This window comes from Anas acuta, chromosome 23 (genome assembly GCF_963932015.1).
Source record: "Anas acuta chromosome 23, bAnaAcu1.1, whole genome shotgun sequence".
Lineage (NCBI taxonomy): Eukaryota > Metazoa > Chordata > Aves > Anseriformes > Anatidae > Anas > Anas acuta.
This window is the reverse complement of record NC_089001.1, coordinates 3,710,364-3,733,547: the sequence shown is the minus strand read 5'-3', so window position 1 is coordinate 3,733,547 and position 23,184 is coordinate 3,710,364. Positions and strand designations below refer to the sequence as shown.

The window sequence follows — 23,184 nt, the reverse complement described above, 5'->3', positions numbered from 1 at the left end:
CCTCCATGTGAAAAATCCATTAGGAAGAGAGTCTGGAGAGAATTAAAGCCGCTGTGAAAAGCGGAGTGGGGAAACAGGAGACGGCGGAGAGCGGGGAGGGGGAACAAGCCGGGCTTTAATGCCAGCATAAAGAGCCTGTCCTCCTCCTGCTCCCCCCCTCCCAGCCCTCATAAAAACAGGGAGCGCTGTGTGAATAGGAATTAGAGCAGCAACACTATCTGCCCGCTGCCCGGCTCTGCCAGCTGTTGCTTTCAGCCCAGCTCCCTGTCCCCGTGCCAGCTCCCGCACGGCAGCTGGGAGCGAGGGGGCTGGGGATGGCCCCGGGGCTTCGCTCCCCTTCCCTTTGATCCCACCAGCATCGTCCTGCTCCTGCCTCCCCCAGGAGGGGGCTCGGGGGCTTCTCCCGCTGCTGGGAGCTGGGAGCTGGCAGCACCCAGGGGTGACGACGCCGACCGTCCCCATCACGAGGGTGGCTTTGGAAAAAATACAGGTGTTAAAATCGCTCCTTTCTGTTCATGGCTGGTTTCCAGCACAAAAAAATAAAAAGGACCTATGCAGATCACGCCGCCCGCCCATCCATCCCTCAGCTTTTTGAGCCTGCTGGCCAATTTCGGTGCTATCTGATGGGGAAGCAGCAGAATTATCCCCACCATGCAGCTCTCGGAGGTGGGATCCCAGGCAGAGGTGGGACCTAAACCTCATTAGACATCAGAGAACCCACAGGGACAAGAGCCTGCTCCCAAGGGCAGGAAGGGCCCTGATCAGAAAAAAAAGATATTTTTAGCCACCAGATTATTCTTCTATGGTATGCAGGAAAGGGTTTTTCAAAAGCCCAGTGCTCATCGCGCTGCTTGGGTGTTTTATAAGGGGCTGCTTCCTGTGGGCACGGCTCCTCGTGGAGTCACAGCCCCGTCCTCTTCCCTTCAATCAAGGGCCAAGGAGAAACTCAGCACCAGCCCCCAGTGCAGCAGCAGCTGGTAGGGGCGAGCAGCAGCTCTGGGGAGGAGCAGGAGCCCTAAAACCAGTGGGTTCCCAGCTCCCAGCTGGCACCAAGCAAACAGAGTGGTTCATTTTATTATTTTTCGGAGACAGATTGCTGGCGGCAACCCATCCACGCCAAATTATCCCGGGACTTTGACCCGTTCTGAGTCACGACAGGGGGACACCTCAGCCCTGGCAGGGCTGGTTGGAGAACCTGGCAGCTTTGCTGCCCTTTTCCCTCTCAGCATCCCACCTCCTGCAGCGGGGGGTCCCGCCATGGGGACGGGAGTCCCCATGGCGCAGGGCGGAGAGGAGGCAGAGGGGGGAGAACAAACCTCTGGCGACCCATCCAGCAGTGCAGCAGCTGCTGCTGGTGTGTCAGAGGGTGACGGCTTTCAGGCCAGATGCCAAGCGAGGTTTTAATCTCCTGCCAGGTCACCTACCGCTTGTCAATCAGGATGCCAGCAGGCGGGGTGCAGCAGACGCCGTCTGGAGGGGCAGCAGCAGGCAGAGCCCCCCCATCCAGCTGCCCTTAGACCCCTGCCCCGCGTCCTCTTAGCACCCAGGAGCTGGGTGGTGGCTGGGCTGTGGTGCTGCCCCGAGAGCTCTTCATCTCGTGCTCGGAGCCCGTCACAACCCCACGGGCTGTTTGCTGTGACCTTGCTGCGCTGGGCTGGCTGCTGGTGTGCGAATAACTCCCTGCTGAGAGCTCCTGCAGCTCTCCCCTACCCGAACTGCAAACCCCCCCAAATTTGTACGCACCCCCGTGTGCCCGAGGGCCAGGGCACGCAATGATCATGTCACGGGGCAACAAAAGCTGCTGCACCCCAGCACGTCCCCGAAAACACGTGCGTGCTCACACGTGCGCCGATGCTCACGCACGGCTGCACAGCAGGGCAGCCCCGTGCCAGCGGGCGGTTTTTGGGGTCGCAGACGGAGGGGAGCTCCCCTCCACACGCGTGTGCAAGCAGGCAGGGCAGCCCCAGGCAGTCCATACCCCCAGATTTGATTATGTCGCCCTCCCGGCCGGAATAAAGAGCTACATGTCACACTACATGGCTTGGCTGCCACTGACAAAGGTCCTGCAAGGCGGGAGAAGCTATTACAGGAACAGATTGCAGGAATAAAATATTAAATTTCCACTTATCAATCCCTTTAATACGCTCAAACTCCAGCAGAAGCGTGCAGCCGTCTCCCCCCCGAAACGAATCGGGGCTGACCCAGCCCTGCTCCTCCTCCCGGGGGCTGGGATGGAGGATGCTGGGCGGCTGCTGCAGGTTTTTCTCTGCATCAACCTTCTGTGGTTTTTATTTATTTATTTATTTTTTGCTCCCCAGGCTGGCTGCTCACTAGATTGAGCTCCGTTTACGGCATGCATCTCTTGAAAGATGTTTCGTGGTCCGCTGACAATCCCGAAATTGTCTGCAAGACCCAAACAAATGTACCTGTAATAGCTGAGCGAGGGCGGCTGAGCCCTCCCCAGCACTGGCCTAATCGGTCCTGAGGGAGAGCTGGATAAACATATTCAGATCCCATGAATTATTAAAAGCGTGGTGGTTTTTATTTTTATTTTTTTACATGCCGGAGCCCTGCCTTAGCGTGTTGGCTGCTCCCTGCTCCTAGCGGGGGCTGCTGGTGCGTCCCTCTGCCCTCTTGTTCAACCTCAGCACCACAATTTGGATTTTGGGGAATAAACTGGGAATGCAGGCAGACCTCTACCCAACGTTGTGTGCTGCCCTTGTGGGCTGGCAGTTTGCAGAGCCCCAGGAACACAGCGCTCTGCTGGGCACCTCCAGCAGCTGGATGGGTTTTAGCCACGACCTTGCCCTTTTTTTGGGATTTTGGGCAGGGATGTGCTCAGCACAGAGCTCTGTCTGTCTGGTTCCTTCCCCCCAGCAAACAAAAAATCCCCCAGAGAAAAGCGTGTACCGGGAACAACACAGCAGGCACGGCTCCAGGACAGGAGGTGTGAATTAAAGGCCTGCCACAGTGATAATGATCATAAATAAATGCTTCGTAATTAGCATCTAATTAGCACATCCCATCCATTGACCTCCGAGCGCTCGGATAGAGGAAGATTCGCCCGCTTCCCCCACGTCACAGCGAGGGGAAGGCAGCGGCGAGGGTGCCGGCTGCGGTGTCACGGCTCCTGGCTGCCCAGTTCTCCCAGTTTCACCAGCTCGGCGCTCACCACTGCAGCCCCCCAGCCCCTCTGTGCACCCCCAGCCCCGGGGGGCACAGCTCTGGAGCCCCAGCACCCTGTGAGCCCGGCTAGCTTGTGCTGCCTGGATATTGTCCCCTGGGGACAAGGGACACCAGGAGGAGCCCACCACAGACCCCCCGTGCATCACCCCAGCTACCAAGCAGGTGTCCCGGGGGGCTGTGGAAGGTGTCACCGTCTTCTCCTGACCTATCTGTGTGCTTTTTTTCCTTCCCTCTGTCCTCGTCCCACTCCTTCCACCTTCCAAACACCTCCCCGACACGTCTCAGCTCTTAACACGTCCAACGAGCCACCCGAGCCCGAAGCAGAGAAGACGACGAGGGGAACGAGACCGAAGGCCTCTTGGTGTGAGATAGGAAAAGACGACGAGAGAAAAGGAGAAAAAAAATCCAAGCAAACCCAGGAGAAAGCAAAGAGCCCCTGCTCCCTTTGCACCAAGACTTTTCCCCCCAGGGACACCGGGGGTTCAGACAGACATTGAGAAGACATCGCTGGCTGGCAGAGGTCAGCAGCTCACCCCCACCTCCTCTCCCCTCCTCCTCCTCCTCTTTCAGAGCACGCCGAGTGCTTTCCTACCTGTGACATTGACTTCCACCAAGCCCGACCGGGTCCCGATGGCGTTGGAGGCCTCGCAGATGTAGGTGCCGGCCACGCTGTAGGAGACGGGCCCCTTGAAGTAGATGGTGTTGTTCTGGATCTCCACGCTGCCGGGCAGCGTCCCGTTTGGCCTAGGGGAGAATAAAACCATGGCAGAGCCCGGAGGTGGTGCTCAAGACGACCAAGGAGCCCTGCAGGGGTGATGCTGAAATGCTGCTTCTGCTCCTGCCACGTAGCCAGGCTTGAAACCAAACCCTGGGGCTGAAGCGTTACAGGGAAAAGTTTGGGATGTCTCCGGGGTAAATCCTTTGCGTGATGAGGATCAGCTCTTTGTATGGATCTTTTGTTCTCGGTGATTTCAAGGGAGCCTGGCAATATTTGGGTCACAGCTAGCCCCTTGGGTTTGGCTAATGGCATGCGGAGTGCTTTTAGACCATGTTCTCCCTGTCCAGAGCACAGCCTGGGAGCTTAAAGTGCTTCATTTCCCAGCACAATCCCCACGTGGGTGCAAACGTGGGGTAAAGCAGCCAGCTGATGGGTTTGTTTCAGGCAGCTCACCCCTAGCAGGCCCACATTGAGGGTGTTTCTCCAGCCTTAACTTCCCATTTGATGGAAAATACGGGAACGGGACATTGACCTAACCCTGCTTTACTCCACTTTCCTGCCCGTGTAACTGCTGGCCGATCAGCCGGTGTTAATTGTAACTCCAGCTCGAGTAAAGTGGTGCTAATTTACAGCCCTGCCATCGCTGGCCTGCCCGTGTCAGCAGAGTCAGAGAAGTGTGAAGTTGGAACCATGCAAAGCTAAGTCTAGAGGTACACAGAGTAAATGAACAAAGGCAGATAAAAATAAAAAAAAAGCCTGTGTGTTAGGAAACGACACACATGGCCTGGTTATTCTTAATTACTGAAGCAAAGTAAAGTAATTACTTCTCTTAGGCAATTAAAAATTACTCAAGTAGTTCTTTCCCCTCCTCCCAACAAAAATGTGCACATATTGTCAGCAATTTGTAAGAAACAAAAGCCAATAATGGGGCATAATTATATTTGCAAAGAAGTGCCTAAATGCACACGGGCAAATTTGGCCTGTCTATATAGACACACGGGCACACGCGGGGAGCAAACAGCTGGGGCAGAAAAAGGAGCACTCCTCCCCTGCCACCCCGAGCCAGGGATGCTGATGGAGGAGCAGAGCTGCCTGGGGGTGAAGTAGGGCTCCGAATTTACAGACAAGGCACACCTGGAAGCTGCTGAGGGAGGCTGGGGCTGCTTCTATCAGCTCCTCGCCGGGAAAGGAGAGGAGAGGAGAGGAAGCAGGGCCAGCCTTGCTTACTCTCACCCTCTGCTTCTCTTGTCTCCTGCCTGCCCTCTCCTTACCTTCAGCTGCAGTCCAGCTTTCCTTTCCGTCCTCTTTCAGGTCAATAATCCTATTTTCCGTCCTAACTGACCCAACAAGTGTGCCAAAGGGAGAGGCTGGGAAATTGGATCGAAGAGCTGTTGGGCTTAGAAGCCTGTACTCTCTAATTCCGTGCTCTCCCTCTCTCCCTTCTTCTCCCTACAGGCCCTCCTCAAAGCCAAGTGTTGCTGCTCCCTCTGCCTCTGAGCTGTACATCAAGCAACCCTCACCAGGACAGCGGGTTAAAGACAGACAAATGGACACATTCACAGCTCACGGAGAATTCACAGGAAAAGCTTTCTTTCCAGTGTTAAAAAAAAATAAATCATCAACCCCACAAGCACAGAGGAACCAACTCAGTGCCTGGCTCAAAAACGCGAAGTTGCCAGGAATTATTTCTGCAAGAGCTGAATTTATTCCCCCCAGCGTGCCAACCAGGTGTGGAAACGAAGCGCCGGAGCCGGTGATGCTGTGCCGTGCTCAGCCCTGACACCTGCATCCCCTGTTGTGCTTGAGCCCAGTCGGTAGCTAACCCTTTTTCCTGCCCTGGGCTAGGAGAACATCACCTGGCTGAGAAATCTGGCAGCGGGTTGCCCCGTGCTTCTGCTCTCAGCCTGCCTTCAGCATGGCTGCGGGGCAGGAGCTGGTGATGCTCGTGCCGCTGGCTGTGAGCTCCTGCTGCGGACAGCCTGGTGCCCAGGAGCCCAGCAGGAGCTCAGCCTTGCATGAAAGAGCAGAACAAAGGGATGACTTGCCCAAAAGCTGAGAGAAAACCTGCCTCCTGTCCTCGGCTCCATCCCACAGGGCTCACTTCAGCTCAATTCTTCAGCTCTGCTGCATGGAGAGCCGGCATCTCCTCTGCCTTGGGTGCCACAAGGGGCATCTCTGCCTCCAACACCTTCCTGGCAATGCTGAGAGGAACCCAGAGAGACCCCTCAGAGTTTAAATCAAGCTAGAAGAACCACCAGAGAGAGCTGGGGATGAGAACAGAAAAAAAAAAGCAAGAAAAACAATCCTCTTCAGGCTTGCATTGTGAGCAGTTTGATCTGGAAGCAAAATGAGAGACAATATGCCCAGCTCCTTGCAAAGCCATTTTGAGAGCCTCTTTCCCGATGACAAATGCCAGATGAAAAGAAGAAAGGATCCATTTTATCTCTCTATTTTTTTAAAGCTACATAAGTGCTTATAGAAAAGGCAGAGAGGGAGGGAGAACCACCTCAGGTTCCATCAATTCCCACCCGGCTCCCCGGGCATCCCCCGCTCGCTGCTCAGTCCCTTCGGTGTGTTCAGCCAAGAGCTGGAGCCCTGGAGGACGAGGAATTACTTCTGGTTAATGTCAGATGCGTGGGGATGAGCGCTCCAAAGGGGAGCTCCTGCTCACAGCCAGGGCTGCTTCCAAGGAAAGTTTGGGGTTTTTTTTTACACGCAGAGGAATTTTGCGCTATTTGTGCCCCTTTAAGGAAGGGAAATCCCCTGTTGTTTGGCAGCGGAGCAATGATATACGCAGGGGCACTGCGAGGTGATGGTACTAGGAGGTTATTCTGGGTGCTGAGGCTGTGCTGGTACTGTTAGCAAGCTCCAGCCCAGAGGCAGGGGGGTCAGGATCCTCCCCACTGCCCTTCTTCCTCCCAAGGAAGGTGACTGGAAGGTGACATTTGGGGACAGCAGGAGTGCTGCGGGTACTTACAGCTTCCACTCGTAGGTGTGAGCTGGGGGGTTGGCGTCAGACTTGCAGATCAGCTTCACGTCCTTCCGATTGAGAAACCAGTTGCCATCGAACCCCTCGATAGTGACTTCTGGCTCGTCTGCAGGGGGCAGAAAAAAGGGAAAGCAGGACGGGAAGGCAGAGGGAAGGGTTACAGGGAGGGAAGGGGAGCAAGCAGGAAGAGAAGAGGGGGCAGGGAGAGAGAAAAAGGTAGGAACAAAGGGATATGGTAGAGGCAGCGAGGGAAAGGAGGTAGGAGAAAGGGAAAACATCATTATTCCAAGGGATCACTTCCATCTGCACCCTCCAGAACAAGAAAGCAGCCCCCACTCCCACCCCTCCACCCGACCAGCACCACCCCTTCAGCAAACCCCTCTTCGGCCAAGTTTTATCCCCCGACCCATGCACTGATGCTGGATCTCTGCTCCTTGGCTCTGCCCCAGCTCGCTTACACTGCACGTTGAGGGTCATGCTGTCGGTGAAGCGCTCCAGCTGGTAGTTGACCACGCACATGAGCTGCTGCCGGTGGGCTTCGCGGCTCGGCACCAGGCGGTAGCGGCTGATCACCGTGATGGTGCCGTTGCTGTTGCGGATCTCCTGGAACTCCGCTTCCCCTTTGAGCTTGGTGTCCCAGGTGACGGTGCTGGGGGGCTTCCCGTTCGAGGAGGTGCACGTGGCCACCAGGATCTTCTCCGTCCTGCCAGCCTTGGCGATGAGGGGCCGCGTGGTGCCCTCCATCCGATTCGTGGGCTTGGCTGCAAGAAGTGCAAAGAAGGAGGAGGAGAAAAGGGTGCGAAGGGATGGTTAGAAAAGCCAACGCTACCTTCTCTGCTACAACCCAAGAGACATCTAGCACCACTGAGCCTGCAACAGACCCCGTTGGGAATCCAGAACTGGTGCAAATTGCTAGCAGGGAAAGACTGGTGGAGGTGCCCTGGATGCACAGATACATGATGAAGTTGGTGCTTTCCTGCTACAGGTTTTCAGCCCTGTTACTATGAGAGAAACCCCAACTGGAGAGGAAATGAATCACGTAGACCTTGGGTGGGGTCTCTTCACTCACAACTCTAAGCTCTCAGGGCCTCTCTGTTGTCTTTTCTCCCTGTTCCTTTGACAGATACAGGTACATTAACTCACCACTCCCCTGGGGAACAGGTCACTTGCACTGTGCCTGCGATAAGTGACAGGGGAGCTGAGGCCTGGAAGGAGGAGGAGACGTTCCCAGGACCTACCCTGTGTTCCCAGCCCTTCACCTCTTCACAGTCACCTTAAAAGAGGTAACATTTACACCCAGGATTCGCCTTCTCCCTGAGTCCCAAGGAAGGGAGCCTCAGATCCCTCTAGGTGTGTTTAACCAGAGGCAACGGTCTGCACCCCAAAACCTGCCCAGTGTCTTACCCAGCACGGTGAGGTTGAGCTGACCTTCCCGGTTGCCGGTGGGGAAGGTGGCAAACTCGCAGATGTACACCCCCTCATCCTCCAGCTCCAGCCGGGAGAGCTGAATGGTGCCGTCTTTGAAGGACGGGTTGCGGAAAGTCACCCGCTCTTTGTAGGGCGAGAGGATGGAGACCCCCATGGCCGGGTTGTAGATGGCCACATTCTGCTTGCTGTTGTTGGTGGCTTTCTGCCAAGTGACCTGCGTGATCTTCACATTGGGGAGCGGGTTGGTGAAGCTGCAGTGCAGGACCACGTCCGTCCCGATGTACCCCGAGACTGTGTCATTGACTAAGACAGTCTGAGCTTGCACCCCTGCAACGACACGGGAAGACGTGAATATACACACGCTTCTTGGGGAAGGAAAACAAAAGAACAGCTGGTGGATACTGGGCCCATGAACTCCTTTATTTATTCGCTCTCTTCTTCTTGTCACGGCCGATCCAAGAGCAGGCTATGGCTACAGGCTGGCAGCAACAACCTGCCTCCACCTGCAGCTCCGTTCCCATTTGGAAGCACCTCCTGCCCCACCACAACCAGCCCCAGTGCTCTGCAGCCTCCCTGGGGCTCGGGATCACCAAAAGGCACGAGGTTGGATCAGGAATAACTTCCCTTCCTTTTGCCTTCAACCTTGGAAGGCTCTGCATCAGTTATTGCAAGTTACACACAACTTGTGTGTCTGTAGGCATACGAAGGCGCAGATATTTATCAGCACAGCATGTACTAACATATGCTAACACACACTCAGGCATCCATTTAATCCTATTGGAAGTGCACCAGTAATTAAATGAGCTGCAAAGACCGAGGCCTGGATTTCAGAGCAGCAACAGCTCCTGGAGAAGAGCAGATTTATGGCGGTGCCCATCCACCTTGCATGATCTATCTGCATGATCCGGATACCTTCTGTGGCCTTTTTTTTTAAAAAAAAAAGCACAAACAAACAGAAGTGACTGCGTTTAGGAGCCTTCCATCTTAATTCTGCAGAGGGAAGACGAAAGGTGCTTGGGAGAAGTGGTGGCTGGTGCTCATGACTGCGATTCTCTCATTCAATTCCTCCCCTGCCAGATGGAGAAAAATGTCTCCCACCAGACTGACCCCGAAATTCATCTTTGGCTGCCACCGTGTCTTTCCCTAATCTGTATGTTTAGAGATAATGCGCTGGTAATTACACAGCCGGTATTTATATGAGAAATACAATGGAGGAGCGAGGTGGTGAGAACAAGAAAAGCGCGTTCTGCTCACTCCTGGCACAGCCTGGGCCGGGATGTGTTCTGGGAGGGGAAAGGGAAGAAAGGGGTAAGAAGAAAAGAGAGATGCACAAAGAGGGAGGAACATGAAAGGGTAGTGAAAGAAAGACTGGGGAAAGAGGAAAAAAATGGATGGCGGGAGAAACGGGACAGCATCTTCTAGCTGAGTGGATGGAGCATTTCTGGAGTCCCCCCAGCCATGTTCCTGCAGGGACCAAAGGGCTCCCCGAGTGCTAGGGCAGCGTAAACTCCCCACTCCCAGCCCCCAGCACTGCTCCTTCTTCCTTCCCCACAGGAACGTGGCCTCGAGTGGCTCCTTCCTGCAGCTTCCCACGCAGCCAGACGCACCTCATCTCGCCCAACAACACCACTTCTACCTCTCTCCCCGCCGTGCCGCCCCCTCCACGCCTGCTCGGCCCGATCTCAGCCCCCTTCCCACCTCGGCCTCTCCTCAATCCCCTTCTCCTTCACGCCGAGCCCGTGACCCCGAGGACAAGCCTCAACAACCCAGCCCGGCCACGAGACGCCAGCAGCTGACCACAGTCAGCAGCAATTAAGCCCGAAACTCAGTCTCTGGAGCTTTGTGTGAACTTGCCCCCTTCCTGAGTCAAGCGCCAGTTGGCCCCACACCCTACCACGCCGGCTGGGTGCTGAGGAATGTTTTTTTTTTCAACACAGCCACAGCAAAGCACTGGTGCCCTCATGTGCCTGCATGCATGAAGCCAGCGAGTCCTGGGAGATGGCAGGGGAGCTGCCGGGGCTGCACCAGCCCCTCCCAGCACAGCCAGGGCCGTTTTGGGATGGGTGTCCCACCAGAAAGCAGAAGGAAGGGATGTTCCTGCTCTGATGGAGTCATGGCTGGACCAGCTATCTCTGTGCCAGCTCAGGCTCAGGCCTCCAGAAGGTTCAGGCCTCCAGAAGGCTCATGCCTCCAGGATGTCCAAGCATTAAGACACCACAAAACCTTCCTGACACCAGCCCGGCCTGCACACTTGGCCCAGAGGGGCCTCCTGATGAAATGGGGGCAGCGGGTGCAGATCAGGGCTGGGTTTGGGTACGTTGTGCTGGGATTTGGGGCAAGAACAGCTAAAAGCGCTCCTCACCGAGGAGCCTCTCTCCGAGCTGCCTGCACCTGCGGGGCTGAGCCCCAGCTCTGCCAAGCGGCCCGGCTCTGAAGCCCTTTTGCGCCTGGCGAGGCGTGTGGGAGCTTGCCGAGGAGCAAAAGCAAAAGCAATCCTGTAGCACAAGCCCTGGGAACAACCTGCGGTGTGCTCAGCACGCCCTCCTCCTCCCAGCGCCGCAGCGGAGCGGCTTCAGCAGCGCCGGTCCCCACCTCTTTTAGGGCCCCCCGAGCGGGACCTGCCCGGGGCTGGGGCGCTGGTGCTGCTGGCCCCGCTCCCACACGAGCTCCCTGGCCCCCCACAGGCCCCAGCTGCTCGCTCGGAGCCACATTTTCGAAATCCCACTCCAAGAGGCCACGTCGGTGGTGGCCTCGTGGTGTCACAAACACCAGAGCTGGGCTGGACCCTGCAGAAGGCCGGGAAGCCACCGGGCCCTGCTTGGAGGAGCCTTGCAGGGCTGTGTGGGCTCCATGGACAAGGGGCACAGCATGAAGGAGGCTGTGCCAGGCTTGAGGCCAAGGGGATGGCCACCAGCGGTGTGTCCCTTAATATACAGCCAGCCAGGCTGGCAGGGGTGGGTGTGTAGCATGAGAGGGGTCAACCCAGCCCCTCGCTCATCATTACGGCATTCCTGTTTGTGCTATTTCTCTGAAAATTAACCAAATGCCTTCTCACAAAGCCAGTGGTTCTCCTTGACCTTGGGTGTGGAGCTCCCAGTTCTGACCTCCCCCTTTCGCCCTGCTCCTGCCATGGGATCCATGCATCAGCACAGTCCGTACTGGGACACAAACTGGGGAAAAGGCAAACTTTCGGGCTGATGATCCTCGACCAGAAAGGTGCTGCAGAGCCCTCAGCATCCCAGGTGCAAAGTGTCAGACTTTCGGCCGGGGAAAAAGCCGGTGCCAGCTGCAGATTGCCTGCCAAGGGCGCAGCGCTGCCAACGCCACGATTCAGGCCCCTACACGCAGCAGCTGTAACAAAAACAAATTCCAAACTTTCTAGAGGCTTCAGGGGAAAAGGGGAAAAAAAAAAAAAAGCAGTGAAGAAATAACAAACAGTAAAAAAAAAAAGAACACAAACACCGTGCGGAAATCGCGTTTCCTTTCCAGGTGACTGAATAACTCACGGCTCTTTTGCAAGACGGGGTAAAGTCCTCGTGTGCTGCTCCTCCAAACCTCCCATCGGGGGCAATAAGGCACCCATTGCGCTGCTCCACACCGCAGCAATAACACCCACACCCCAACAGGGACGGCGAGGAACGGGAACAGACGGAGGAAAGGGGTTTTGCAAGGAGCTGGAGCCACTTCCCATGCTCCCCATCCTAAATCAGAAGCCAGAGGGCAAAGCGGGTGCTGTCATGCTCCTGGGAGGGTTCGTTTGCAAGGTGACTGAGCCGGGACGGCGGGTCCTCACCCCGTTACACACTCAATAATTCATCAGGGTGAATGCATAGATTATTGATGGCACCGAGTGTGCAAGCCAGGGAGAGGAGGAGAAACTAAAATCCCTAATCAGCCCCTGGAGAGGCTCAGGCATACTAAGCAGGATGTGTGTGTGCATGTGCCGTGCTGGGGCTCTTCGCCTTGCTTTTTCTCTGCTGAATGATGTGTGTGGTCGACATGGCAGAGAAAAGGCTTGGGATACATCCTGCCATTCCTATGCCAGATCTCCCGGTGCCCACCGATCCACTCCGACACCTCCCAGGGGCAGCCGGCACACCAGGAAGGATGAGCTGTATAGGTTGAAGCTTGCCGAGCTGCAATTTACTCATTAGTTTTTTGGTGGTGTGTGTTTTTTTTTTTTTGTTTCGCTTTGTTTTGTTTTTAAGGGCCAAAAGCAGTAAAAAAGGCCCAGCTGAGCGCCAAAGACATGTTGGTGCCAAGACCTCATTAGTGGAGACCTCTGGGATCCTACTCCTCCACCCTGGCTTCTGAAGTGGTTTGCGTTGCTGCCTTTCCCCACGATCCCAAGCCCAGATATTCACTAGGTCATGCAAGGCCTTGGGGGCTCCGTGCAGAGCTCGGGTGCCCTGCGGCACAGGCAGGGGGCTGGGAGCGAAGGTCTGGGTGCACTTCGGTGGCTGGATCCTGAGAAAGAACCAAGGAACCTGCTGACCCTTGAGGGCTTTGCAGAATCCTTTCAGCGCCGAAAGGGGACCTGCGCCCAGCTGCTGCCTGGTGCTAAGATGCAAAAGCCAAGAGACAGAGAGAGGAGAAAAGCCACATGTGAAAGGTGCCAGTGGAGTCCTGCCATGATCAATAAGCAATAAGCACTCAGCCTGGTGAGGACACAAAGGTTTCAAGGCCACTAGCTGCCATCAGGGCATCATCTCTCTCCTCCTCCCCTCCACCCAGCTGCACGTAACGCCACCAGGAGCAGAGGTGGCTGACTCAGCCAAGGCAGCTGGTGGCTCCTGAACCTTGAACCCTTTCTCCGAAGAGCCCAGGAGGTGCTGTTACGTGGCTGCTCCCACACTTGCAAGACCTGGTTCCTGCTCCCTCGTATAGAAAGCTCTGGAACTGATCTCCAGGCATTAGCGAGCTCTGTCACAACAGCCAGCCTCCAATCAATGCCTCTTTGTTAAGCACCCTGTGAACTCCACTCTGCTTTGCACAACCTTGCCTCCGCTGAGCCTCTCGCTGATTTCTCGCTCTCCTGTTCCCTGATACTCATCTCACCCCGAGGGCATTGAAACAGCCCTTGGCAGCGGTGTGATGAGCCGCCCTTTGGTGTGGCAATATCACGGCTGATGCAAATGTCAGAGGATCCATCCTAATAGACTTGGCATCACTGAGAACTGAAGGGGATGTGGAGAAGGTCACAGCAGCTGGACCTCCCACAAGGACAAGGCGATGCCTCGTGCTGCCACCTACAAAAGACCCTGCAGCAAGCACCTGGCTTCGAGCTGGCCCCTTGCCCTGCACCTCGGTATGAGGGATGCTGCCTGAAACAGGGGCTTGCACACCTCAGAGACACTTCAAGATGTCTACAAGCTCCTCATGATGGTACAAATGGGATGAAACTTGAACTTGAAACTTTCCAGCTGTTGGCAGTCATTTCTTTTTCTCCTGATATTCCTGAATTCCTATTTCAAGTCCCCCCTGTTTCTAAGCGGAGATCAAGGGCTGAGATGCAGCACGCAGGGCAGCATGCACCCAGCATCCAAAAGCCCAAAGGAACACCACAGGTGTGTTAGGCAGGGTGGGAAATGGGAAAGAAAGATCCTAAAGCCCAGCAGGGGAATTTCAGGTGGCAGGAAGCAAAGGCTTGAGCTGGCGCTGGGCCACGATGTTGGGGTTAAAAACCTTCCTTCTTGCCAGGGAGACCTGGTATGGATTGCCAGGTGTATTCAGTACCCTGCTGCTCTTCCAAAAGAGGACAGAGCTCGCCTTGCCTGCTTTGTAGATGGCTTGGAGCTCATTACAAAGCTGGAGAGGTCTCTCTGCCCAAGTTTCCTGCAGCAGCACACCTCCCCTGCAGGTCTCCATCCAGCTCAGCCCCCTCTTACATGCACCAAAGGGGTTAGGAGGGGAAGGCTGCCTGCCCAGAACAACAGGACGTGGCCTCAGAAAAGAGAAGTGGGAAGATTGCAGCTCCAGGTGACCCAGCTGCAAGGGAAAGGCCTGAGATAACTGATGGGGTAGGGGCACGCCGAGAGGAACCGTGAGCCTGAGCATCCCTTGCCCCCAGCCGCGAGCTGGGAGCTTTATGGGAGCAGATAGGAGATGGCAGCGCGCACAATGGCCTACCTGGCTCTCACCCAAGTACCTTGCGAAAAGAAAAAGAAAAAAAAGAAGGAAAAAAAAAAAAAAGGAACAGGCTTGTTGCTGGCTTGTGGGGCCTTGTACCCTGGGTTCATGTCCAGAGCCAGCACACAGCAGTGACAGCAGTGGTGTTTGAGGCTTTCACTGGGTGAGCTCTCTTGCCAGCCCTTCACTGACTGTCTGCTGGGACGGGACAGCGGAGATGCCTTTGGGATAAAGCAGGGTTGCCTTCTGCTGCCCATGCAGTTTTTCCTCTTTGGATAATAAGAGCACAAAGCAGCCTCAGGATCCCCTTGGATGAAAGATCTTTCCCAGGGGGTCTGATCCTCCGATGCTCCCCGTGTTCTCTGTTACGGTTTGGGAAGCCTCAATCGAGCCTTCACAAAGGCCCCAACCAAGACCAAAGCCACGCTTGTCCTGGGTGTTCTCCATACAGAGAGATGAAAGAAAAGCAGACGCCGGGGTGAGACCAAACAGATCAAACAGCGGCGAGGAGCGGGGCTGCACCCCAGCTCCTGCTGCCCGTGCTTCCCCCTTGCAAACAGCCCCAGCTGCAGCCGGCCTCCCACTTCCCCACCAGGGCTGCACCCCGGAGGAGTGGGAAGGCACCAACCATGCCTGCTTTGCTCCCGGCTTTCGCTCCTTGCCGTACCTTCCCTGACTTTCACACAGCTGCTTCGCTTCGCCCCCGAGACCAGGGGAGGGGAACATGCCCCGTGGCAGCAGCGGGGAGGCTGGCAGAGCAAGGGCTCTGGCTGCAAGTGCTGACGCAGCGCTGGGAAAGGCCTTCCTGCAATAAAGCCGCCAAATCCCGTGCTCAGCAACAAAGCACAAAGGCTCCTCAGTCACGGCGGAGGAGCCAGCCCCTGCTGCCCGCCCCGCCTCGCCAGCACGTCAGCTAATCCCTCGGCCGGTTCCCACACACCTGAGCAGCCGCTGCCCCTCGCCGCTGCCTGGCTTGCACCAGCTCCCGGCCGTGCAGCCCGTCCCTCCGGGCTTTTTGGGGCTGGACTCCGCTCCAGCTCCTTCCCTCAGCTCTTTTCCCACCGTGTGCTCTTGCTCATACCTGTCCAGTCCTTCTCCTCCCCTCACTGCCTCGTGGGACACCCCCCAGCTGAGGCACATCGCCCTCCTGCCTCCCACCTGTCCCTGTCACCGAGGAGCCTCTCAGCTGGTCCACAAGGCTCCTTTCCTTGATTTGTCCTCTCTCTATTTGAGCCTTACAAATTTTCGCACCCCTCTTGTGTCTCTCCACCATCATCACCTCACTTTCCTCTTCCTCTGGATGGGCACCAAGTGGATGCGTCCAGGGTCCCAAGTCGGTGCTAGGAAAAGCAGGCAGGGGGCAGGAAGAGGCAAGGGTGGGCAAAAAACAACACCTCAAAGACCTTCATCCCAAGAGTCATCCCTTGTCTGTCAGCAAGATATAACCTGAGCTCCTCTTGCTTACCAACTCTGACCTCTAAGCAAGAGGGAAAATTGATCCTGGGCATGTCTGATGGCCTGAGAAAGGGGACCAGACTCAGAGACAATGTCTAATATGTCTGCTTGGAGCTTGTGGGGGGAAGCAAGGGCAGAAAAGAATGACACAGCCAGAAAAGTGAGTACAGGGGAGGGGAAAGAAGCTGAAGCCTTGAGTAGGGGAAAGCCAGTTCAGCTGAGACTGAAGGTCATGACACCTTATCACGATGGACTGAGCCCCTAAAATGTGCATGAGTATTTTCTCTGCCTTGCCTCTTCCTTGGTTTTCTGCAGTACCTCAGATGTTGCTCAAAGAGCCCCGGTCCGAGGCTAAATATTCTCCCTATTACAGCTCTCCAGGTGCCGAGGAGGAGGGATTTAATGAAGAGCTGTGAAGAGGGGATCAAGATAGCAACCCATAGAGAGTCTCATTTCCGAAATGGAGGAACTTGAGTCTGAAGAGATTCAATAATAAAAAAAAAAAAGGAAAAAAATAAAAATAAACTTGACGGCACAAAAGGAGAGAGCACGAAATCCTTCCCTCCCCGGGCTGCCAGCTCAGAGCAAGAAACCCGGCCCCGCTGGTGACTCACTCGCCTCCACAATGGGAACGCGACAAAGCCGAAACTCTGCTGACTCAGGTGTGACTCCAGCGCAGGGGTTAGTGGCTGGCAGCCCCATTTTGGCTGCCCCCACCAGCCTTGGTCCCGGTTCCCTGTGTCCTGACTCTAACCAAACCTCTTCTATCGGCAGGGGAGGTGCCAGGTCGCAGGGAATTACAGCACGCACAAACCCTCCGCTCCCCTGGCCAAGGCATGGTGAAAAAAAGCCCTGCCAAACCATGCTGGTGGTGACCGGGTCTGGAATTTCTGCGGAGGAGATCAAAACTCCTCTTTGCTTTCCTGTAGTTTAAAGGCTTGCTAACCAGGCACAGCCTTCTGACTTGTGGTCTTGCTTTCCTCTTGTCTTTCCTCCCATTATCCTTTGGGGATATAACGTATTGCTGGATATTTCACCAGCTCCTAACGTTAAAGAGAAATATTTTCTACAATGGCACGTGGGAATGCCACGCTCTTTGCTAGTATAATTTGTCCACAGACAGAAGCAGTTCATTTCTTTTTTGTGACCAGACAAATGGGATGTAAGTTCTGGTGGCTCACAACCCATCAGGGCTGGCAAGAAACCTTTGCAAGCAGCATGAACACAAGCATGGCACCCCCAGATGCCCAGGACAGGCACCCTTCACCGCCTGCCCGCCTGTATTTTTTCTTATAATGCATTTTCTCTTGCTCTAGAGATCTTTTTGCAGGAAAGTGGAAGAGACCTCCCAACTGTTTGGGTTGTTTGAGGACTCCTGCCCATGAACAGCGGGCTGTGAAGAACAGTGTGTACATGTAAACCAAAAACCCAGTGCCCGGCCTGACTGCCAGGCTGCTGCTGCTCGGACTTCTTATCACAAAGTCCCTGCACAAGGAAACAATTTTACAGATTCCTCCTTTTCCCAGATTTATGATCCCCACAGCACTGTGACACCACGTTTCAGTCCTACCCCCCTGCCCCACCTGTAGGAATAACTCTGCATATTTATGGACAACCTCGCATCTTCAAAAGGCTTTTCAGAGAGAAACTAATTAATCCTCCAGCACCCGAGAGGCAGGTAAGTATTATTACCCCCTGCTTTCAGGGATGGGGAAATCAGAGGTGCTGAATGACAAAGAAATGTGCCCAAGGCCACCCAGGTAATCATTGGCAGCCTCACCTCAATGGCTTCGGCTTGCTGTGGGCCTCTGAATATTCTGGTGACAACTCTCACCTCCCTGCCCCACCTACAGCTCGTGCAGACCTCAGGTCACCTTCACTTTTACGGCTGGGGAAACTGAGGCACGGGCAGATGAAGTGGGAAAGCTCTGCTGCCAGAGCCTGGAAGAGACCCTAAGCATTATTCATGTTAACAGCTACGCTAAAATTCCCGAAATACGGCTCGAGTTCTTCCTGGCAATGAACAGATCCATGACATTTTGTGTTAATGTGCCAGAAATGATGAGAGGCACCAAGGCCATTAGGGCTGCTGTTAAGGTCGCGGCCTACATTGCGGCCTCCATCCAGGAGGATGCAGGAATGGCTGCTGAGCCTCAGAAGGGTCTCACAGGTGGGTTTTGGGGAAGCCTGCTGAGTTTCGGAGACGTGGGGCTGTAAACAAGGGCCAGGACCACCCATCGGAGGCAGCCCCGGTGGGAGCAGCGAGGGTCAGAGCTGGTGGGAGGCCCCCCATGAGGGGTCACGCTCCCTGCCTCCTCCTACCTCCACATGGCCCCGGGACGTGGATTTGCTTTTTGGGAGAGGTAGATAAGTGGGAACAACACTGCTACATCCACTCATATCAGCCAGCGAGGGCTCGGGGAGGCAGTGCTCAGCCCAGAGCACAGGGCAGGGCCGGAGGAGCAGGGGTCAGTGATTGCAGTGCAATGAGAGAAGCCAGAAAACCCCCGCGAAGAGAAACCCGGGATTTTTCCTGCCCTCATTATCCACCCCCTCCTCAGACAAGGTGGCTTTGTGCTTCCAGGCAGCCCCGGGGAGGAACTGAGCTGTGACGGAGCATTCAGGGAACTTGCTGCTAAATCGAGTCACTTGGAGGTGGCTCCACATGCTGTGTGCTCTGTGACTCACCGGGGCTCCTGGGCCAGAGATATCCCTGCATGAAACTCAGTGACACTGGGGCTCCTGTGGCCCCAAAGCAGAGATATCCCTGCATGAAACTCAATGGCACCAGGGCTCGTGTGGCCCCGGAGCAGAGATGTCCCTCCATGCATATCCTGGAGCACCTCAGCTGCACATCACCCCGACCCTGATGGGCGATGCCTCAACAGGTACCAACACCAAGTCAATGCTGGTTTTCTGGCTGATTTTTGGGGCCTCTCCCAGCACAGAGGAGGCTCAGCCTCACTTTTTTTTCCCCCCTAGTCTGGGGATGCTCAAGCAGGAAGGCTGGGATATCAGCAACCGTGACAGGAGCTGTGGGTAGCTACAAGGCTTGAATCCTGATGGCGTGCGTGATTCACATATTTCCTCTAAACCTAAGTGTTCCTAATGTCTAAATTTATGATAGAGACAAGCCAGAACCAAAAAGCAATCACTTCCCCATAAAGATACATTAACAGTCGACAAGACAGGGCAAGCTGAGAGTACACATCCCATTCCCAGCCTCACTCTGGAGAAACTAAGCCCAGGGACCGGGGGTTAAATAGCTCTGTCGGCCCTAATTGGCGCATTTCATCGCTGTTCAGAGTTCCTTTATTGACTCCTGTTCAGACTGCAGCAGCACTGGGCTCCCTGAGTCCTTCTCATGCAGAAACAGGCGGTGATCTGAGGGTGGCAGAGCTCCGGTGGATCGCCCACCCTACAAAACCCCAAGGGCAGCTGCTCCCAGGGGATGGCTGGGTGCTGGGTCCCAGCAGGGACCAGGGACTAAGAGGCCACAGAAATGGGAAGCATGTGAAAAAGAGAAACGAGAGCTAGTGGAAAATTTTCCAGCGCAGCATGTTTTTCTGATGGGAAGTGCCACTTGGTCCAAGCCAAAACTATCCAGTGGAACGTGCTGATTTTGACAGAACTAAAGTCAAAAACTAAAAAGCCTTTTGATAAGGTTGAGATTGGTTTGTGCTAACCTTGGAACAGAATGTTTCCTTTTTTTGTGGCGTTAGAGTTTCCCACTCTAAAACAAGTTTTCTTTTCTTTTTTTTTTCTTTTTGAAGGCTTGTATTTATTTTAGGGCAACTTCTTCTGGACTCTCATTCCTTTTAAATGGTGTATGGCACAGCACTGACCAGAACTGCAACCAGAATGAAATGCTTTGGTTGTAACGCCATGAGACACTTTGGATTACAGCAGACCCATGTTTTCTTCAGAAATTTCATTTCTGCAGAAATTCTTGTACGTCCATTTGTTTCGAGGCAGAAACAACGCTCAGTCTGAAATGCCCAACATCCCCACATGCCAACCTGATCCAGTCACCTCCAGAGCTCACCTTCCCAACAGCTCTTATACCCAAGGACAAGGCACCTCCTGCATCTCGTCCCCTTCAAACACAAAGCAGACCAGTACATTTTTTTTTTAGCAGACGTGACAACACAGACACAGTTCCCACAAAAAATCCTACATTTCTTAAACTTTACCCAAAAAATGTCAGCCAGCTCTCCTGGTGGGATGTAAATTAAATAATAATAAAAAAAAATCCTGCACCTCTGGGGGTCTGAGCGAGGACAGCACTGCTGTGATGGATTTCCCTGACCCCCCCATGATAGCTGAGGACCACCAGAGAGCCACCACACAACTGAGGGGGGCAAGGAGGGAATGAATCCCTATAACACAACCCAAACCTGGGCTCCCAGTGCTCCCCAGAAGGGGATGAGCCTGCCCAGGGCTCCCCTTGGGGCTTCCCAACCTCTGGGCACAGCAGCTGGGCTTGAAATGCTCCCAAGCTGCTCGGGTGTCCCTCGTTGGCCACCCCTGCTCGAGAGCAGCCACTGCTGGAGCTAACAGCTGCCAAGAAACATCCTCACTTGTTGCTATCTCCAAGGTGATAGATAGAACACAGCTGGATGCCTGAATACCTAAAAAGACAGATGGAAGGATATAAATAGCCAAGAGAAAAAAAAGAGGACAAAAAGTCCCATCTCCAACCTTGTAAAAAATGACCAGAATAGTAGCGCAGGAAGGCTTCCAGAAATAACCAGATGGGTACTGAATGGATGTAAATGAAACATTAAAAAAAATAATAGAAAAGAAACCAGGGAAAAGAGATCAAAGAAGGTTTCTTAATGTCTCTGAACTGTAATTCTCCCATCAGGGTCAGAGAGCTAATGTCATCTGGGTGCCACCACCAGTTCCTGGCAGTCCGGTACCCAGATACTGCAGTGGGAGAGGCAGTGGGAGAGGAAGATAAGCCCAGAGATAAATGTCATTAACTCCTATTAGTGTGTGTCAGGGAGTTCAAAGGGTCACTGCAGTGACGGGTGGGAGTCTCAGGGGCTGTGCCTGGCAGCAGAGGTTTGTTTGCACAGCCTCGGAAGGAGGTGAGCTGGGAGGGAAGGGATGCCAACCCTCACGGTGCCATGCAGAAATAATTGCCACTTGTGGGGCTGAAGGCAACCTGAAGGGCCAAACCAGTGTCATCCCCGAGGCTGCCTTCACCCCCGGGGGCTACAGGAGCTCAGCAAGCACCAAGGCAAGGGCTGGGCTTTGGGCTGTGGATGTTGGACAGCCAAGGACTCGATGGGGCAGCAGCAGGAAGCCCGAGAGGAAGTTTACAGCTGGCCTTGGAAAGGTGAGCCTGACCTGGCCTCCAAGAGCTTCCACGTCCCACAGGGAAGTGTAAGAGCTGAGATGCAAGCCTGCACAGGGCCCGGTGGGAGCCTGAACCTCGGGCTGACAGCTCACTGGCGCGGTGTGAATCTGAAGTAATTGCACTGTTTGCTCTGGGAATACTCCAGATGCACTCGGCGTAACTGAGAAATAGACTCCACGCTCCCATCGCAGGACCTGGAAATCTTTGGCTTTTCCACATCCTTCTAGCTAGGACTTTTTTTCCCCCTTTTTTTTTTTCATATTCTCTTTCCTTCCATTGCCCCTATTCCAGGAAAAAAGAAAAAAAAAGGTGTTTGAGTTTCTGCCCTCCCTCCCTCGCTGTTCCACGCAATGCCTGCATCCTCCAGACTTGCCCTGCAGCTGACGGGTGCTGTGCACCAGACGATGAGCTAAGGGTCCCTTGGGCACGGAGGCACGCTCTGTGCCAGCAGCTGTTTGGGCTGCAGGGTTAAGCCGTTTTAATTACCTGGAAGCAGAGCCCCAGCCAAAGCCTGGGCAGCGCGTACAGCAAGCCCTGCTGTCCCAGCGGGCTGGGATGGCTCAAGCAGGCTGCCTGCTGATCTCCGGCTAGATTAAATTCTTCTGCAAGAGCAGGACCACAGCTTTATGGCAGCGGGGATAACCTCCTTCCTGCACCTGGGGTCTCTGTTTGCTTTGGGGCAATGCCTGTGTCCCAGGACAAATGCAAAGCCCCAAGCCCTGTGCCTTCAGCAGGGTCTGAAGCTGCCTTTTTCCATTCGTAGCACTGCAGACCCCACTTCTCCAAGCCTTAAGAGTTTCAGATCAGCAGTGTGTCATCCCAGAAAGGGCCACTGGTAGGGCAGACACAGCACATGCCATGGCTAGCACAGAAACCCCAAAAACTGCCACGCAGCTTATGAAGAGCGGGATTTATTTTTTTTTCTAAACAAACCAAGGACAAATTAATAAGGAAAAAAAAAAAAGCCAGACGCGTCCTGAACTTCCCAACCTGTCTGCTGTTTGTTGTTTGCTGGAGGTTCAAAGGGTTCTGGTCACCTTTCTGCCTCCTGGCCGCCTCTGCAGTCCCCGCTCTGGCTGGCACCGGGTATGCAAGGTTTTGCCCAGCTGCTCTCGCTCCGAGCAGCCTGCTGCCAGGACAAACACCCTCACCACGGCTCAGCGGGGCTGAAACAGAGCACGGGACTGAGCTGTGCCAGGGGAACCCCTCGGTCAAGCTTCCCTCACTGCTGAAATCCCCAAATCCCAAACAAGCCCGCAGCACACCCAAGTGAAAGACAAACGTGTTTGGGTGCGTTTATCTGCAGGAAGAGGGCAGGGACGGATTTTTCCCAAGGGAGGCAGCGCTGGGCAAGGGGCATTTCCCTGCAGCTGAGTCACCCCGGCCACAGGAAGCCACACGGGGCCGTGGCAGCGTTCCCCATCAGCAGCTCAAATAACCCCCACGTGGCAGGCTGCTCGGCAGGCTGTGTGTCCATCCCAGGGGTTGCAGACACCCGGCTCCCCTCTCTGCTCTCCCCGCGCCCCTTCCCCAAGCACCCTGCGGAGCAGCTGATGGGGATGTTATGGGGTAAACCTCTTCCCCCCCCTCTCCAGCTGCTCGGACCCCACGCAGAGCTCCCCGAGGAGCTGCTCCGGGCTCCCTGCCTCTTTCCCTTTCTCTCTCTACGCTTGCAGGAAAGCCCCAGCCTGGTCCCACGGGACTCGGGGGCTCCAACATGCTCCCGTTCCTCCTTCCCTGCCACGCGGGGAGCCGCACCCTGACCCCTTCGAGCTCCGACTTGCTTTTCCAACTTGGACTGGTTCTGGGCAGGACGTGCTGGGGCCTGCCTCCTCCTCCCGGCCCTCTGAGCACAAACACGTAGGCAGCGAGGCACGCGGGATGCAGCTGCACACCGCGGGATCCAGCGCTCAC

The 23,184-nt window shown here is 55.0% G+C and overlaps 1 protein-coding gene across 3 annotated transcripts in view; it reads right to left on the bottom strand.

Moving 5' to 3' along the window:
* The window catches only part of NECTIN1 (nectin cell adhesion molecule 1), a 79,525-nt gene that overhangs the window by 33,453 nt on the left and 22,888 nt on the right, over nucleotides 1-23,184 (bottom strand). For all 3 annotated transcript variants that reach the window (XM_068659470.1, XM_068659472.1, XM_068659471.1), the window contains exons 2-5: nucleotides 8,298-8,648; nucleotides 7,352-7,654; nucleotides 6,882-6,999; nucleotides 3,779-3,930 (exon numbers count right to left, since the gene is read on the bottom strand). In XM_068659470.1, coding sequence (XP_068515571.1) covers nucleotides 3,779-3,930; nucleotides 6,882-6,999; nucleotides 7,352-7,654; nucleotides 8,298-8,648 — 924 coding nt within the window. The remainder of the gene's footprint in view (nucleotides 1-3,778; nucleotides 3,931-6,881; nucleotides 7,000-7,351; nucleotides 7,655-8,297; nucleotides 8,649-23,184) is intronic.